The sequence below is a fragment of the Siniperca chuatsi genome, linkage group LG9 (assembly GCF_020085105.1).
Source record: "Siniperca chuatsi isolate FFG_IHB_CAS linkage group LG9, ASM2008510v1, whole genome shotgun sequence".
In the NCBI taxonomy this organism is placed as follows: domain Eukaryota; kingdom Metazoa; phylum Chordata; class Actinopteri; order Centrarchiformes; family Sinipercidae; genus Siniperca; species Siniperca chuatsi.
Window position 1 is genome coordinate 4,622,863 of NC_058050.1, and position 19,778 is coordinate 4,642,640.

The window sequence follows — 19,778 nt, forward strand, 5'->3', positions numbered from 1 at the left end:
TGGCAGGCTGTAAACTTTACAGAAACATGTCGTAAAATTACCTAACCACAAAACTAACTGTGATGGAAGGTAATGGAAACGGAGAGCAGCGCAACGAAGAGAACCAGATTTGTCGGCTGACAGCGCTGTCAGTAGCCCAGCAGGAGAGACGCTCCTTGGTTCGCGAGGATTTTATAACTGAACTATGACCAGGATGCACACTTTTACTTTCTCTGACTGTGTGGAAATCTGAGACTAATGTAGGCTGATATAGGAGTTTGGTGTGCGCTGAACTGACACTGACTGGACAGGTGAAATATATATTTTTCATGTTTGTGGGTACGGTGTGTTGAAGAAAAGACATCCACTTATGAGAGGACTATGAAAATCCAAATTCAGGGACAGACTTAGACCAAACTGACTGCAGTCACCTCAGTTGCATAGATACAGTCTTGAGTGCTACTCCAGTTTAAGCTAAATTAAGAGTATTTTTGTTAGGACCAGTTCTGTGAATATTGTTTGTATGATTGAATGGCTGAGGTCTTTCTCACTGGAAACAACAACTGCAGGTCAAACAAAAAAACAACGTACAATCCAGAGCCATAATCTGAACATCTGAATTGTGACTACTGTTACTGTGTGTACAAATTACTAAATGTATTCTCTCATTACCACCGCTGAGATGCCCTAAAGGAAGGTACTTAACCCCCAACTGCTCCAGTGTAGCTGTTCAATGGCCAACAGATCAGACTGTGGTTGTACCGGGCAGCTTCCAAGGTGCGAGTGTGTGGAACTGCATGCAGCAGGGAATTCCTGCGAAGAAACGCTGGTGCTCTGTGACCCTGGTCGGCAATGTTTTTGAACTTTTAAAGTGTAATTGTTTAACGATAGATTATCCACAAATACCAACAAAAGTATACATTTCTGGAAATAGGCTTATTTGTTTTCTTGCCAAGTGTTGGATGAGAAGATCAACACCATTCTTATGTTTGTGCGTTAAGTTTGAAGCTGGAGCCAGGAGTCAATTAGCATAGCTTGCATAAAGACTGGAACCAGGGGAAAACAGCTAGCCTGACTCTGTTCAAAGTTAAAAAATGCACCTACCAACACCTCTAAAGCTCACTAATTGCACGATGTATCTCGTTTGTTTAATCCATCCACAAGCAAAAACATAAAAACAACAAGTTGTGGTTTTGCGGGGATTTATGTGCCTTAAGTAAGCTAAGCTAATCAAGTCCTAGCTCCAGCTCCATACCTAACACACAGTCAGGACAGTGGTAATTATGTTCTCATCTAACTCCCGTTTAGAAAACAAATTAGTGTATTTCCACTCCTTTCAAGTTTGACAACTAAAACCATTTGGTTAAGGTTAGGAAAGGAACATGGTCATAATGAAAAAGTCGACAAGTGTAAGACATGACAACTTGGTAGTCTGGGTTGTGGCCTGACCACAATTTGTGGACATAATAGTGTTTCCTGCATTTGCACTGAACTTTGCTAGATCACAAAAGCAGAACAGCTGCATGTGAACATAATTTATAGGATCATATTTAATTACAATGTGTGTATGCTGCACTTTCTGACATTGGGTTTAAAGGGTAAAGTCATCACAGTGTCTGACATAATATAATCACTACTCGCAATAGTAATACATCAAATACTGATGCTGATAAATAAAAAAAAAATTAGTTGTTAAATATCAGGCCGCCAATGTAGAAAAAGTGAACCCGGTAAATATTATGAGAAATGTGCTCAGTTTTAACATGGTATTAGTGTCAGGGAGTATCTTATGAAAGCTAAGAATAATATTTGTGCAGTCAGAGAAGCCTATTTTTCTGGATTTAACTGCACAGTTTAGAGTAGTATTACTGAGACATGCTGCCAGTATACAATACTTGAAAATTATAATCAGAGCTGCATGTCACTGGAAATATTTTGATTCTTTTGATTTTTCCGAATAAAAATGTTGTACATATGCTAAAGCAATACTCTTCCTGTGCCTCTTTGTGTATTTTTTCAGGCAAGAGTCTAAATGTGATTAGATTTTTGAATGCAACTAGACTAGGGTTTTTAGCAGTTCTTATAAACTAGACGAAAACTTGTTTTAATTATAAGCCAAAGTTTTGACATTTTCTGATGCTTTCAATTTTCCATCGACCGTAAAACAAGTTATGACATTAATACTTGGTGTATTTTCCAAATTTTTATACAAAACCTTGTCAAAGATAATCCACCATAAACTCTCAGTCCCTTTTTTCCTCCCTAAATGATTTCATTCTCTGCTCTGACATGACTGGTTGTTGTCAACTGCACACCAGTGAGAAGAACAACCGTGGAGAACATTTAAGTGTCCCTTGCCTCTCATTATGTATCACTCTGACGATTAATTGGAGGCACCCACCCCTTTCGGAAAAGTATGGCCATTGGCTAATTGAATTTTAACCTTTGACAGTTAAAATGCATGAGCGCATGGAATTGTGTTCATCCCAGAGAGGTTGGGAATATGATCCACCTCATTGACCTTTCAGTTGTGTCTTTTTGGATAAAAAGTGGATTTTCTCAAACAAGACCTGACTATGGTTTCACATTATTCAGAGTAACACCTAACCGCTGATGCACAATGGATCCAGCAGTGTGTCGCTATGCGTGCCACTTCGCTTCGTCAAGAGGAGAGAGTGAAATGGAGTCACAGACAATAAACAGCAGTCTCTCTGTAAGGACGTGTGATCAAAGCACTTCTCTAGAGTCATTTTCCGTTTGTGTGGTTACCTCTCTGAAGATGCCCACAAGCCAAACATCACGTGCAATAATGTGTGAAAACCTCAAACCGATCTAAAGATGTTGGCTGAGAATATGCAGACACCAGATCCTCATAAACTGACACGATGTTGTGAAAATGGTGACGGTATACGCTATCAGTGTCTGCAGTGGCGATAGGAAGTGTCATTGGATCCCTCCTTGCACAGGGTCCTGGTGACTTGTCATCCGCTGAAAAGGGAGTTGTCACGATGATATATGGGTGTTGTAATCCCTGCAGTGAGAGCCCTGATGTTTACCCAACCCCATATTTCCTCCTCCTCAAAGAGCCCGGACTGGGAATCCTAAACCTGAGAAGAGATTAGCCGGCTGGGAAGAAAAGAGAGACAGAGAAAGGAGAAGAGGGAGGGGAGGGGAGGGGAGGGAGGAAGAAAAGGAGACGACTCTACCGACTCTATTCTCCTCTACCTGTTCAGATCTAGGTCTGAAAGGCAGACAGGTGAAACTGTACACGACCCAGTGAAGCTCTTGCTTCACTCGCTGAGTTGTACCCACACCGTGAAACTCGTGGAATTGTACCCACGCCGGGGTCAAGGGAGATCAGGGAAAACTGTCGTCTCTGTGATTTCAACACACTCCCGACTTTTCTCAGGCTAAATCCAGCAGTTGCCCTTTCCTGAATAAACGAGTGGTCTTTATGGGGAGACACAGCATTGCATGAAAGGAAACCAGAGGTTGGTGAAGTTGTACAAAAAGCTGTGGCAGATGAGTTTATCTGATTCATCTGACACTGATTAATTTTAAGGCATCACAAGCCAAAAAACTCCCACTGATTTAAATAATATAATTATCTGTTTAAAAAAGACTAAGACTCGCTAGCTTCTGAGGCACTACTTAGGCAGAATGGTGCTTTGAGCAAAATGCTAACATCAGGATGCTAACATGCTTACAATGACATGTCAACATGCTGATGTTAAGCAGCTATATTGTTAGCTATGTTAGCATGCTAATAGTTGCTAATTAGCACTAAAACAAGTACTGTTGAGGCTGAAGCGAATGTCATTAGTTTTGCAGATATTTGTTCATAAAACAAAGTATTGGACTAATAAAATTTTTGACCTGATGATGGTGCTAGAAGGCATGTTAGGGAATCACCAAAGTTAGTGCAATTCTTCCTGAGGGGGACAGGAATTTTTTGAGCCAAATTTCATTAACTGTCGAGACATTTTACTCACAAATGTCAACCTCATGGTGGCATTAAAGAAAAAGCACAGCAAATCACCAAAGTCATAAACCATGAATGTCTGTACCAAACTTTGTGCCAATCCTTTTAGTAGATTTGATTGGAGACATTTCACTGCGTAAGTGAAAACTGACCTGCTGGTGATGCTAGATGAAGTCTGGGGATTACCAAAGTCAGCAGAATTCATCCTTTGAGGACCATGAATGTATGTACAACATTTCATAGCAATCCATGGAATAGTTGTTGAGATATTTCAGTTGGCACCAAAGGGATGGACCTACCGACAGACTGACTGACATTGCCATCCCTAGAGCTAGAACTATCATGGCTAAAAAGAGCCTTAAAGTGAGCCAGAGTTTATAAAGTCATAAACAATTAGGTTTCACAGCAAAGTTCCATAACTTAAATCTGGTCTTTTAGTTAATTTCCTTAAAATGAATTACACACTCCTGGGGAATTTTCTAAATGAAGCGCCAAGGGAAAATTATTTCTCCAGAGGTCTTTGTCCGCACTTTTTCTCACACTACATCTGTCAGGCGACATACGCAGCTAATCCTGTTTAGGTGCTACAAGGCAGACAGGTGAAACCCTACACAAGCAACTGAGGCTCTTGCTGTGACACCTATGTATTTGCAGCCTGGCGGGGTCAAGGGAGATCAGGGATGGCTGCCGTCTTTGCTGTCTCAGCACACTCCCGGCCTTTCTCTGAGTAAATCCAACAATTGTCCTCAGAAGTATAAGGACTGGTGTTATATTTTATGTGATGAAAGAGCGTTGGAACCTTTAATGTACTCTGAGAGAATATTGTCATCCTAGTTTTTCAAAATGAGGAGGCTGTCTCCATACGAGACAGATGCAGTGACAAAAATTGCATGCATTATCCTCTTTGGCTGGTCTAGGGCGATTGACAGCTGTGGAGAAATGTAAGGAGAAAAAAAGCACTCTTGATATTGAGTTGCTGTTTTAGAAGTGATGCTTAACTGAGCGAGCATTAGATAAGTTCATCAAAACTTTACTGAAAGCAGATAAGAAATTAGGTGGCATTTCGTAAGGCTGTTTTTGGTTACCCCAACAACATCTCTGGGAGAGCTGACAGATTTGGCGAGTCTTCTTGCTGATCTACTGCACTTAACATAAGAATAAAAGTCCAATATCCACCCTGCCCCTTCACGCAGTTTTTTCCCCTGCTGTTTGCCTAAGTACTCATCTTTGTTCTGACAATTATGTCTTTAAACTTTATCTAAGATCCCCTTGGAAATATGGATGAGAGCACTTGGCACCCTTGGTGGAATCCTGATGTCTCAACACAGACAGAAGCCCTGTGATCGCTCCCCTCCGCAGTGATGTATTTGTAGAGTGTTAGGGTCAGAACCTTGGGAGAGACTCGCACTGCCGCAACATGTGCAGGATATCAAGCTTGATCTTCCATGCCAAGAGTGCTCCAGATGTGTTGGTATGTGTGAAACTTGACCACTGGAGTTTGGCTCAAGGAATTAGACATACCAAAGCGGTGTTTACTCAGCTTTGATTTCTTAGATTAAAAAGACCAGCAATCGTGCTGTTTGGGCTGATGTGACTTGACGCAGACTCTTACAGACAATTTGGAAATGACATTCCAAAAGAATTACTGTTACAAACAGACATAATGTTCTTATGGAAGATTAATGTGAGCCAGCTCCTCACAATTAGTTTGTAAACATTCAATCACTCAGAGTAAGGGCAAAACATACGTGTATGTTGGTTTTGCCACTTGGTTTTGAGTTGTTTCTGACCACCCACAGTAGTCCTGGTTTGAGTTCGTGGGTAAGCATGGCTCTGCTGGGATAATGCTTTCATTTAACAGGCCTCTTCAAAGATTGTTTTTGTGGCATTCACTTTCCTGCTCTGCTTTTGCTTTTATTTGTAGCACATCTCTCGGAGCACATGCTTGTCTGGTTGGGTGTGGTGGAAAATAGTTGAGGAATAGCACACAGTGTATTCAGACCAGGGGAAATACCACCAGATGCCCCAAAATGCTGGTAAAACTTTAGCTAAGGCTGGTAAATTGATCTGCTCCTCCATACACTTCGGCAAACTAGAAAAGCACTTAGAAGGCATGTATCTATGCCAAGGCTAAACAATAAAAAATATTTTAATAATTAAAAATTAAAATGAACATCTGCATTTGGATCCACATCTGCGTCAACATAGACATGGTAATAGACGATCATGCTGATCAGCAGGCTGCCTATGGCTATAATTTATGGAGACTACCTAAATACTTTAGGCGAATATTAGAGCTTTGTATAAGTACAACTTGTGCAAAATTTCAAATGATGACCATGACCAGACATATGGCCAATTTAATTTGTCATGTTGCTGTAGACCAACCCATAAATCAAGTGACATCAAAATTGCAGAATAGCTCACCCTTGATATGTGCATGTGACATCAAACCTTCATTGCAATTTGACAGTGCCACGCCAACAAGAACTCACCAAAAATATGTTGTCTACCAAATCTGATTGGATGAAATTTGCATGTTTCAAACATTACAAACCAAAATATAAAGTGGTCATATGATGGAACTATTGGTTCCAAATCCTCACCAAACCGTAATCATTTAGTCAGATTTTATGCTTGATGCAAGGGGTTAAACCACTGTAGATACCTATGGCAGAGGTTTTGATTTATAGTTCAATAACCACTGACACGACCCCTGCAACACTAGACGGATGTATCTTACGCCATTTCCTGCTTTAATTAAATTCCCCACAGTGTTTCACTTCACTTATAGATATAGAGCGATGGTGGGCTACACACGTACTTATATACTGTAACTGGAGTTACATCCAGGTAGCTTCTATTTCACTTTGTCTCATTACTGAATAGGAGACTGCTGACGTCCAATCGCTGTGTTTACATTCATTCATTCACCTTGACGAAGAGCAGCGATCGCAGTGAGCAGAGGGTTTGCAGTGCAGATGAATCAACTCAAAAGGAGACGATAACTGAGCCTTTCGTCAACTTCCTTATTGTTGTCTTCACTCTCAACAATCTCCAACAGCATCAGAAACCTGTAGGAGAAAACACAAGCAGCCAATCACTGTTCTTGTGGTCTGCATGTGGTATCTCTGTAGCCGCTGTTGCTTTTACGTGTAGTTACATTTTTGAGGAAGTGAACATCAGCTACAGTATAGCCTGCGGTGTAGCTTCAGAGCATGTAGTCGCTGTAGCTACGCTGAAGCCACTTAATACACAACCATAAATCAAGCTTTTATTTGTTGGCTCATGGCCTAACTTTCCACAAATTTTTGGAAAACTAAACCAGACTGAATCAGACTGAAAGCTTAAGTGGAGGTAATGACCAACCAAGTTGTCTGGAGGTCCTCCCCAGCAGTTGGAAGGTTCAGTGGGCTGGTGAGTTTAGGGATTTGGGCCCCAATGCTAAAATCTAATTTCCTGCTATGATGGAAACCCCAATTGGAAGTTTATAAAGTTATAAATAACCAGATTTCAAGGTAGGATTCAAGAACTCTGTTCTTGTATTTAATGTCCTCAAATGAATCTCACAGTCCCGGAGTTTTCTCATGAAGTGTCATGTGAAAATGATTTTCCTTAACAGTTGCTTGTAGCGATCCCTTCTTGTTTTCACACTACATCTGTCAAGCCACACAGCCGGCTGTATCCCCCTGATGTTTAGTCTGTGGTACACCGATATTTTGACAGCAGTACAATAACACAGTGTTGCACCTATGTTTGTATGTTTGGCTTACGGCCCACTGCGATTACAATCTCATGCTTGTATTAAGGATGGAAGTGAGGGCACTAAGCCTTGGCCAGGATGTGTGCTGCTGAAAACCCAGGTTGTAATAAATGTCTTGTTTTGTGAAATATTCCTGCACCTGCACCTGACCTCAGATGCCCTGGGATATAGACCGTATTTGGCTTCCCTGGTTTGGTGTAAGTGATACAGTGTGGTAAGTAAATGAGGAGGGTGTGTGTGTTTTTGGGGCTCTCTCACTGCATGTGGGATTTGGCATGTCCCAGTTCATAAATCCCAGCCATGCCTTCATGCTTTCATACCTCCCCAATTAAAGATCCATTGTTCTGCATACTGTGTTGAGGTATGTCTTTCGGTGAGTTGAATTCAAACAAAGTCGTCTCTCACCAGAGCTTGTTGAAAAAGTTCACACTGAGGGGATCCAGTGGAAATACAGACCCCCCTCAATGTCCCATTCTTTGCAGGGTTTGCCTTCTCTGAAGAGGGTACACAGAAAGAGAAGTCATACATTAGACGTGACTAACAAACTGCTGTTTGCCCAATGGATGCCCCTAGACAGGATATTTTGGAAACCTGTGTTGAAAGAGCTTTACCAGTGTACCGTGAAAGGGTTGTGTGGCAGCAATTGTTCTCTCAATGGGGTCTGAAAAGCAGTTATCAATACAAAAGTTTGCTTTTTCTATGACTGGAAAGTCTGAGGGAACTCACAGCCGCACAAAAGTAGGGTGGGATACAGACTTATTCATTTTCCTACATTACAATCCTTTTCAGATGAAGTGAGGCAAAGTGGGAATGACACGGGTATCTAAAATGCAGACACTGAGGCAACGACACTAAATACCTCAGTGAAATTCAATAAAACACATTCCCTGGAGATGCTTCATCTGTACGAAGTATGAAATGATACTTATTTCTCTGTTATCTCTGTGAACTTCAGCTCTCAGTCTTTCAGCTCAGATCCAAGCAAATTTTTATTTTATGGCTGAACTTTCGGTAAAAGCATGACGTGTACTCTGAAGGTTGTTTAGATCCAAAGCTCAGCAGTAAATATTAAAACCGGTTGGATCTAAGCGCGTGGACGTTTCTCTCATCTCTGTGGACTTTAATTTACCTCAAGTGCCTGAGTAAAGTTTGGCGGGGTTCTAATCATTGATCCTCTGTCCCTTTGTTTTATACTGTTCTCCAGTTAGTATCTGGCTCATTGTCATAGGTGGAAAGTAAACAAGTAGGTTTACTGAAGTCCTTTACTTAAGTATAATTTTGAACTATCCTTTATATCAATACTTATTTTCTTCTTTCCTTGTGGCTTTTTTCCTTTCCTTTCATTTTCAACTCATCTGAAAGCATATATAGGATATAATTTGCTGCTTATACTTGTTTACTGGTGGGTCAGTTATTACAAACTCATGCTGTGCAGCCAAAGCCATTGTTCACATGAGAGCGTTTTGCCTTGTCAAATTTTTCTACTTTTATTAATGGATTTTAGTTCTTCTTCACCATTCTTCATTTTAACAGCCGAGTCTATGAGTTTCTAAAGCTAGAAAAAAATATTTTAAAGATTTTCACCAAGCAGCAAAACTAAATTTTAACATTTCTGCATAATGAGTACTTTTAATATTTAAAATAAATACTAAGAAATAGTACAGCAAATAAGTGCAGTTTTGAGGTATTATTTTGTCTTTCCCTTGAATTGACCATTAAAATCCCCCAAACTATAAATAAATAAAGGTTTTCACCTAACATGACAGCTTTAACACTTCACAATTTGTACTTTTACTTGTGATATTTTGCTGCTAATGCTTGTTTACTTCTACTTTAAAAATAAATCACATTGACCTACTGGTGGCTCAGTCATTACAAACTCATGCTGTGCAGCCAAATATTATTCAAACCCACGGATCGTCATTTCAAATTTTAGTGGAGAACCCAGCGTTTCCAAAGATAACATGTCAGACTGAATTTTTTGGAAAATGTGTATAAAGTGATGCAGAATACTTCCAGCCATAAAAACACTCTTGGGTCTTGGGTTTGAATATTTCCCTCGTATACCTTCAATGAAAAGCGGAACAGAAGCTGGTAAAGAATCTATATGATACTGTCAGACAGACTGGAATGACCAACCCTGATTTTTCTAACCTTGAAGCTGCTCAAGGGGCATTGGATGTTACAGATTTAAATGCAGGACTTTTATTTTTAATGGTGTATTTTTCCCCTATGGTATTTCTATGTTTACTTAAGGATTTGAGTCATTTTGCCACCATTCTTCACTAATTTAAATGAGGCTCTACAGGGCCGTAGTTGTGTAAAATTTGGGGCTCTAATCAGACTTTTGGACTGGCCAGTAATTGGACCTATTACCCCCTTCTCTATTCGCAGTTTAGCCGCAAGCTACTGCCTGTCTTCAATGATACACGGAGGGGAGTAAGGGCAGCAGGACCATAATACCCACTCTGGGACGAGCTGTCAGAAGCCCTGAAACACTATCCTCTCTCAGACCAAAGCACTGGGTGTTTTTAGCAGTATTGTCACACTGAGATTCAACACATAGGTCATTTGGGGAGAGTTCTTCTGAGAAATTACTTCATCTATTAAAGAGCAGAAGTCAGAGAAATGCTCAGTGAAGTTCAGTGGTGGTTTTAGCTTTTAAGATTCCCAGAGTGGAGAATGCTGTCTGGCCTTAATTCTAGTAATGATACTGCCCTCAAGTGGATGCTCCAACTATTATTACTGTAGCACCCTTATGTCACAGGCAAAAATACAGTGACAGTAAAACGTTAGGATGAAGCAAAGAGGCCATAAAAACTTTCTAAATGTTCTTTTGGTTATGGTAGCTGGTGTGACTCTAACAACTCTTTCCAGTTTTCTTGGCTCGGGCTCTGCGCCAAGCTTTTCCATAAGTTGTTTTTCAATTAGGACCCAGCTCTCTTGGCATTTCATGAAGGGAACAGAAGTGGAAGCCCTCAGCAGCAGCAGTCCTCAGGGCTGGGGATCTCGGGAGAATGACAGAGGCATACAAATTGTCACAGTTAAAGGTCCTAATTGCTGAAACCTTCAAGCTTCAAAGCAGGCTCTTCTTGTGTGGCAGAAGTGCTGCTGCGCGCTCCTATTAGATGGAAAGGTTGATTGCAACTGTGGCATTTAAGAGTAGAGAGAGTTTGAGGATTGCTTATTGTGTGGTCCGCTGATGCTTTCCTCCCCCGTTCCCGCTTTGCTCTGTGTTTCAAAGACCTGTCGCCTCACGGCTTGTCAAAATCCTCCCTTTAAACGGTAAGCAAAAATAGAAGCTAATGATTGAAGTTCCATTCCATAAACTTGCGGTCGCAGTTTGGAATAACAAGGCTGTTGCATGTGTTTGTACATTCATACACATGGGAGTGATTGGGAACATTTTACTTTTAGTTACTGCCCAGACAAATGATTATGTATTGCATTGTTTATATATTAAAACAATGCTGTGAATTAATTTCGTAATATGAGTTGTCTCTTGGACTGGAATCTAGGTTCTTGGTGCATGAAGTACAAATAAAAAAACTGAACAGCCCTAAAGTCCCCAGAACTCTCTCCATCTATGACTCCTCTACAGTGGTATTTTTCCCTTGACACCAGTTCATATATTGTTTGCTAACAGTCTCTATTTTTAAATGTGAAATCTGTCAAGAGAAACAATTTAAATGCCATCTAGGCCACCAAGGGATTGGATGCGTCAGTAATCGATGTAGCAGAGGCTCTGCTGTCAGTGGAAAAAAAGTGTTGCGTTTCAAAATGTAAATGTTTTGTCCATTTAATATGGCATACGTTACTGGTGACAGTCCTTCCACTAATGTGAATAAATTATGATACTTTTGGCTGGGAAATCCTTTAAGTGAGGATTTGTGGCAGTTAATCATTATGAAGTGGAAAGTGAGGTTCCCTCACATCTAATAATAGTAAAGTGAATCTCGTAAAACCGAGCACTTTTAAAATACAATAAAATAAAATACCATCCTGCTGACTGCACTTAGACTTTGGCTTATGAAGAAATTTCTGTCTTTGGAACATATGAAGATTAATTCCACACTGTAAACAGGTGAGAAGTGCCTATTAACTCAAATAGCTCATCAATCAGACTAATCCACTTTTCATCTCAAAGGCTCAGTTACACCTTCGCTTTAGGTTTTATCTCATGTCTGTCCAAATACCTCCAGTTCTGTATATCTCAGCGCTGCCTTAGTGAGAAATATTCAGCCTCGAGTGCTCGCTAACCAGTTTCTCTATCTTCATATTCTGCTGGAAGAGACACTGGGACAGAGACAGTGGAAAATCATCTTAGTCAATGCTGAAGGACATAGGTTCTGATGATGATGAAGATCTGGAGACATGCAAATCCCTCCAGGATCACATCCCACCTCTTTGCGCTTGTGTGTGTGAGGGTGCACATGTACGAGTATGAAGACATGCATATGCACGAAGAAGTCGATCTATGTCTGTGCATGTGTTGTCTTTCATATGCGTGCATGCTATTTTGTGTGTCCCAACACATGTATTCCCTCTCATGGATGTTTGCGTGCCCATAACAATGAGCCAGTGAGCTGCTCATTAGCAAGCTGCTTTATTCATCCTGGATGGTCCTCAGTGGAAAGAGGAGACACGAGCTGAACAGAGCGCCGCCACCGTCAGCGAAGCCCGGGTCAGGAGAGGTACCAGCTCTTGTCTGTCAAGACCATACCCTTACTGTGGAGTGAACTACGGCTCTTCCCTGAGTGGCGATCAAGCAGTTCACATGTTCCTCACGCTCAAGTCATATAGATTTCAGTCTGAAAGCAGTTAGATATGCAAATGTCTCTGAAGCCTCGGAGTTTGTTGCTGTTAAGTAATTCTACCCTTTTGTCGTGCTTTTTTCTCAACCACATTTGAAGCCTGAGTGGCAGTTGTGACTACTTGAAGCTTTTCCACGAGTCAATGAATAGCAAGTCGTATTTGTGTTCCACTGTGCAAGCAACTACTTGATTTAATAATGCTGTTTTATGAAGCGTGATTCATATTTCAAAGGCCGCATATCTGAAGTGGAAATAATTCAGCGCTAGGGCTTAGACAGGCTTAAAACTTTGATCCTCCTTGGTGATCTTGACTTGCCTTAAGCTTTTTCTTATTTTCTCGTGTGCAAACTTAAGTGTTTTTTTGTTCTGCATATAAGAAAACAGACCTCTATAATAGAGTCATTAGCTGTGGTTTGATGGCTTTAGCTGTCTTCAATATGCCCGAGACACCCGGAGTTCTCGTGACTTTCCCATGGTCCTCATCAATGCACTTGGGTGGTAATCGGCCAATGATCGTGCTCATCACATTTATCATCCCTGTGGCCTTTTTGCTCCATCAAACACATGTAACATCTGAAATACTTTCCGTGTGAAGATGTAATTGCTTTTAGATAACAATCAGAGGAATGACTTGATCTGATTGCTTTTGGTGTAAACAATGATAAGATGCAATCAGATTTTACTAGAACACTTTGATTTCTCGCTCGGAGCTCCTGAGTGATCACTGATGAACCAATGCATATTCCTGAGGATATGTGGACAACGTTGTGGTATCAGCTGCAATTGTTGACTGCTTACAGATGTACTGGCCCATCTCCTCACTAGTGATTAAGCCACAGAACAATGACTTGGGTACATCGTAAAGAAAAACAGGAAATACTCACTGTTTTTCATTCACCCCATTTCCTTTGATTCTCCAAAGGTCTAGCCGATTGTAAATCTACAAGCACATTAAGAAAAGACTGTAGATGCTGACACAGAATGCTTCTGGAGCCCATTCAAAGCTATCATATTTTGATTCCATCTTTTTTTTTTCATAACCCCCGTGTTGCTTTAATCAATAAGAGGCTGGAGTCGCTGATCTGTACTCCAGTGCCTCAGTTACCCCTTCAGTAGGTTGGTGTGGAAAATCCATGTCATCTGACTCCCTCCACTGGTTCTGATTAGGGAGGAGTGCTCCGAGACATCTGGATCCCGGGTCTCTCTCTCCCATTAACCATGGTCAGGCCCGATTCCACGCTCATCGCTCTCACACCTCGTCACATTCCTGTCCAGTCGCTGCACAAACTGTGCTGTTAGGAGCTGGCCGGTGAAGTTAGGCTATAAGATCGAGAAAGGACAGAGTGAAAGAAAGCTTATTTTTCTCCTGTTGATCATACACTCGGCTCCAAATGGGCTAAACTGCTGACACATAGTTGTAATGCAAAATCCATTTGGAAGCTAGATCTGAAGATATGTTAAATAGGATGTTCCAGATCACAAATCATCGTTGTTTTGTCATCTGAGTGGGATATATTTTTAATATTCCTCTCTATGGATGTTAGAACATTAAAAGCTTTGTGAAAAGCTTTCTTCAATTATTTTATTTCACTCTAACTAAACCTGCCTTTTGAGAGCTGGCTGATAAAATTGGTTATAGACCCAGACGAGGAAGTGTCAGATTGGTTGGTGTTTTTCTGTCAGATAAGTCAGATCCAATCCTGTTTTAAAAGATAACTGTGGTTTATTACGTAGGTTTGGAAATTGTTTTGATAACATTGTACTTGCCTTTTTCACGGCAGACGTTTTGACATCTCATAGCAGGAAAAGCACAAGCAGAACTAAGTAACGTTAATAAAGGCTGAATTTTAATTAGGTGGTGCCCCTAGTGTTGTCAATTGTGGTTCATGTCATTAGTTACACCTGTGATTTTCCTGCTATAACATGTCAAAGGGACCGTTGTGAGAAAGGTCTGTTGCTGAGATCTGAGAGCATGGTGACATTGCTAAAAAGAAGTCCAGACACACAAGCAGACAGATCGTCAAACAGCTTTCAAACAAAGAGTAAAAAATGTTGAACGGTATTAACTGCCCATTGAAAACATCCATCACAGTCCTTCCTACATCAACTTTGACTTATCGTACTTACCATAGTTGTATGTGCAGTTTGGCTGTGCAATAACGGATTAATTACTCACTTTGGTTTTACCTCCAAGAGTTTCTTGTGCTGTCTCCCACCGTGTTCTCAGATCTTCACAATGGACCGTTCGCTAAATCCTTCCCCCAGACAGCAGTCATAGCTTAGCAACTGTAGCAAGGCACAGCAGGCCTGTCAAGCTGCAAGCAATGTGCATGGGGCTGTAGTAAGAGAGATACTCTGCATTTTAAGTTTGGAGGGTTTTATCACCTTTCCAAAACCAAAGACGCAAGAAAAAAAGAGTAAGGAATGGATTAAACAGTGTGTCTACAATCATTAGCATGTCTGGCTAACTAGCTTACTGCCCACAAGAGTAACCTAGCATTACTTCCAATGCCAAGGAACACATAATTAACTAACTACATTAGTTGAAGGGGTTACAGGTTATGTTAAAAAACGTCCCCTTCACAACTTTTTTTGTTGTGTAGTATTTGCCCAGTGTGTAAGTTTTAGGGTAATGTTAGCAGCCCTGTTCTGCTCTCAATTGGATTTGGGGAAGTTTACACTCCAGCAGCCCCAGCCAACATTACAACAGATAGCATTACATTTGCCAAACACCTCAGTTTGTCCTCATCTTAAAAGTTTTTTCTCTTATAACGTTAAAAGTGAAAACATACTCTTTGAAAATAAGAAAATGTTCTGATCTTACATCTTTTCCTGGAACATGTAGCTTTAACCTCAGTAACTAAGGGGAGTACTACGCTGAGTTAAAGGTATTATAACCAAAAGAAATGATGGCCAAAACTGTGAAAATAAGATCCAAGAGGTAAAAAAACAGATTTGTCCTTTAACTTAACATGTAAGTGTTATGTTTTAGGTATTTGAATGCAGAGCTAAGGTATATGAAACAATTTGCTCATTGAAGAAACCAAAATCTATCCCAGGCCTTTCTTTTTAATCTTCTCCGTAGAATAAATCCTTTTTTGTGTTCTCAGTGGTTATATTGTATCTTTAAAAGTTTCAAGAAATTCAAATCTTTTTCATATTTTCTCCCTCATGCATGCTGCTACATCAAAAGCCTTATTAGAGTCCATGATCCATTTATGAAAAAGTCCAGGTAGAGCATGAAGCATAAATCTATATGAGGAACAAGCCTGTGGTTAAAACAAAGTAAAGCTCCTTGAACTGCAGCCCCTTTGAAAGATGGAAAACAGGTCATTTTTAGGCCTCATCAAGGAACTAAATCAAAGTAGGGAGTCGCTGTAGCCTAAGGAATGGAGTCAGGGGAGTGAAAACCATTAAAAGTGTATTGTGCAGGCAGTCTGCAGAGAAAAAAAGAAGAAGAAAGAGATACTCAAGAGGAATCACGAAAGCAAAACAACCACAACAGTGGAGGTCGCCTTTAAAAAAAAAACAGACTGAGTGAATAAGAGAATGTATGGTCTCCTTTTGTCTTACGTGTGGTTTAGTCTAGATCTGTCCAATATCATGCACCATAAATCTCAAAGTAGGCCTTATTGGTTCACAAGCTTCAGAGGACTTGACATTAATACAGATTTGTGAAAAAAAAAAAAATTAAAGTGCCTTAATTCTGCGGCATTTTTCTTCCCCCTCCTTTGGAAAATTGCTTCCGTCTGTTGATTGAGCAATCCATAACACAACATGGGAGACACGAAAATCCTCCACCAGATTTTGTGATTTTTTTTTTCAATCAAATTAAATGTGGTGAATTCAGATTGCCACTCAGTGTATTCTGTGTTTATTTGACCTCAGAGCTGACTCGAACAGGAAAGTAGAGCACGATTATTCATCTGCATCCTTGTGGGAAGTTCCAGGGTATTAATCCAGGGTATTTTTATGAGTGTCGTAATTTTTATGAAAAATGGCAGCTGATGCTAAATTTGGAACCTTCCCGACTTTTACCATTTGTTAAACCATCAATGTTGTAACTCCTTCCTGACAGGTCTGTTTCTTACTTTTACTTTGACTCCAAGTGGAACAACATGGGTATGGTTTAACTTTGTTTCCCGCTTGTTTGAACCGGCTGCTAATGCTAACTGGATGCTGCTGGCAGTCCCATAAACTGAAACGCTGGTGTACAAACATTTGGATGACTCAAACGGAGTCGTGACTATTGAGAGAAAAGATAAACATGAACAAATGTGAATCTGCAGGGGGATGTCTTAGTTTGTTATTGCAGGATCTTACTACTAAGCTCACGTAATGTGCGAGGTGGCGTGTTGCTAGCGTGTCTGTCTGTAATTTTATGTTCTTTAACAGATGACCTCCCTGTCTCTCGTCGTCCTTCTCCTCCTCTCTCTCTCAGGACACTGAGCGTTGGGAGAGGTCAGTGTTGAAGGTCGTTGAGATCATGTCTGCTTTGATCCGGGAGAGGAGCCCTGCTCTGGTGGGACAGCTTCTGCAGGCGTGAAGGGAAGCAGCACCAACAGAAAATCCCTTCTACATGACTCATGAACGCTGCAGGGATGAGACAGTTATGTTTTTCCTGCTCTAATTCCATCTTTATCAGTTACATCAAAGTTCAAGGGATACTCCCATGAATAAGAATTGCCCTTCCATAAAGTTTGGGGACTTTCATGATTAACTTAAAACAAAGACCTGAAGCAGCAGAGGCTGAGTGATCCTGTCTTTTAGCACTAAGACTGCATCAAGCGCCACAAACCCAGAATCCTACACTTCCCATAATGCAACTCATTAGCTCATTTCATTGAATCCTCCCTGGTAAACGCCCACATCTTTCAAACTCAATGGCCCATTTTTATTCCATTCTAGCGCAGGGTTTCGGCTAAAAATATGAGCTAGTCTTAACTATAATCAACCACAAATCGGAGGATGTGGTGTATTCTAAGTGAGTGGTTGGTAAAGTGGCTGGTATTTTTTGGGTTGCACCAGTAGCAAATGAAAGAGAAAGTTACATCTCCTGTTCACATTAGTTACAGAAACTTCCCCAACTTCTGCAGTCATGTCACTGATTGTGACTTGTATGAGATATTAAAACAGAAAAATATGTAACACATTTTCACATGTCGACTGAACACATTTTAAAGCTGCTACAGGTTTTTGGTTTGTTGTCGCTTTGTTATTTTTGTTTTGTTTTTTTGTATGTTTTGTTCCATAAAATTAGTACAGCTGTATTTTTCAGAAATTAAAACCCCAATGCATTGGAATTCAAAGTTTCTTGCAGCTGGAGACTCCAAGTGGTAGTATTAATAAAGAGCAACAGCAATGCCCACCACAACAACAATCATGTCTAAATTCAACACATAGGGGTTTTAATATGGCTGTAAACAAATTGTTAGTCCTGTACTGGACTCAAGAGGCATTGATTTACAATGTAAAGAAAAGGGACAAATTAAAGCTTTCAGAGTTTCTTGAGTTTTTGAATGTTTCATGGTCACAAAAAAAATCCTTCCAGTGTGTTTGTCCTCTTCACTAAAGCACAAAAGAACAGGGAGGATAATAATTTATGTGAATTATTATGTGTATATTTTGTGCTGACACTATCACTGCTGTACGTTTGAGGCTACCAGTCATCCAGCCATTGGTCTAATTTGTTTACCAGAAGTATCATAGAAGTACTTTGACAAAATATTGATGTTTGGAAAGAGAGACAGGGCCCCAAATGCATGTACAGTATTCACATAACAAATGATTGCCAAACTCCATTAACAGGCCATATCACTACATTAACGTATTACTGTGGGAATTTGAATTACATTATGTATTACAACAACAACTGGGTATATGTAAACAGACAGCTGGATAGTAGTATTAGTATTTAGGGCGTTTTCACACCAAACCCATTTGGTTCGTTTCAGTCCAACTCTGCTGCGTTTGGCCATTTAGTTGCGGTTAGATTGGACTGGTGTGAAGGCTGTCAATCGAACTCTGGATCAAACAACCGGACTGAAACAGAGAGGGTGGAGTGACTCTAGTTTTTGTGGTGTGATAGCAAAGCAGACCAACCACAGAATTTAATGATAGTACATATGTGATTTTAGCTTCAATTCAAAAGCCAAACTACTGTTAAATCAACCATCTGCTGATCGTGAACTGTCAAGGAAGCGATCTGTATAAGCAACAAATATATATTTATCCTAATCATTCGGTAACTACGGTAACACATATGTGCAGTGCAGGGATTTCCCCTGATATTCCCCGCTTGTGTCCCACTCCATATATTTCTGAGAGTTCATCATGAAAAAGTAAGTAAAACGTAAGGACCACACAGTAACTATTTCCCATATTTCATCCTGTTTCTACCTGGTCAATATTATGCATAAAATGAGGTTGAGTTGTTCATCAGTTATTTCTTCATGTGTGCTTTGTGAACACCAGGAAACATAAAATATACATATGAGAAGCAGTAAAGGGCAGCATGACCTGCTGTCAGTCACCAGACTTTGATTTCACTGAAGTATCACTGATGATCGCAGGATGACGGTCGCCAAAACTGTCAGTCCATATGACTTCGTGATTGAGGAGCATTTTGGGTGCTATTGAGAACAGTTAACCTGCTGTATTGTGTCATAACCACTGCTTTTACCACGAAAAAGTGACTGAAACACTAATATGAAATAAGAGGGTGTTTATTTTTTTGTACTCCATTAAAACTGCTTATTTAAAACAATAAATATGGCATATTAAAGATGTTTTTCATATTCCTCTGTACAAGTGCTGATTTCAGAAAATGTTTTTTTCAAAAGTCACAGATTAGACCGCCAACAGCAGCAATAGATGTGCAGTGTCTTGCTCATGGGCACTTCAGCTGCCTCCTGGTTCTGCGAACACACCGTACATTCAGGTGTCTTGGAAGTAAACGATCCCTAATCAAGCTGTTTTCAGAAAAAATGTGACTGAAGTGCTGTAAAGTTCCTGACGTTTAGATGCAGGTCTGGTTGTCTGTCTGCGACCTCATGCATCAGCGAAGCCCTTAATGAAGCAGCTTCGTACAGAGGAGTCTCCTGTTTCCACCACCAGACCCTGCGGCATTTGTACTGTGCCGAGGCCGATGATGGGGAGAGAAAGCGATGACGTCTTCCAGGTAGATGTGTGTCGTGCTTTTATTCCACAAGTTAAAATATGAAGCTCCAACTGTCAAATA

General features: G+C 40.4%; 1 protein-coding gene across 4 annotated transcripts in view; it reads left to right on the forward strand.

Annotated features, from left to right (window-relative positions):
• The window catches only part of crppa (CDP-L-ribitol pyrophosphorylase A), a 47,813-nt gene extending 28,468 nt beyond the window's left edge, over positions 1–19,345 (forward strand). For 2 of the 4 annotated variants that reach the window (XM_044209592.1, XM_044209594.1), the window contains one exon: positions 16,980–19,345. In XM_044209592.1, the coding sequence (XP_044065527.1) occupies positions 16,980–17,084 (105 nt within the window). In that variant the 3' untranslated portion in view covers positions 17,085–19,345. Of the gene's footprint in view, positions 1–16,933 lie in introns of all 4 variants that reach the window. The other 2 variants (XR_006379335.1, XM_044209593.1) reach the window with 2 other exon arrangements.
• Positions 19,346–19,778: the final 433 nt, after the last annotated feature.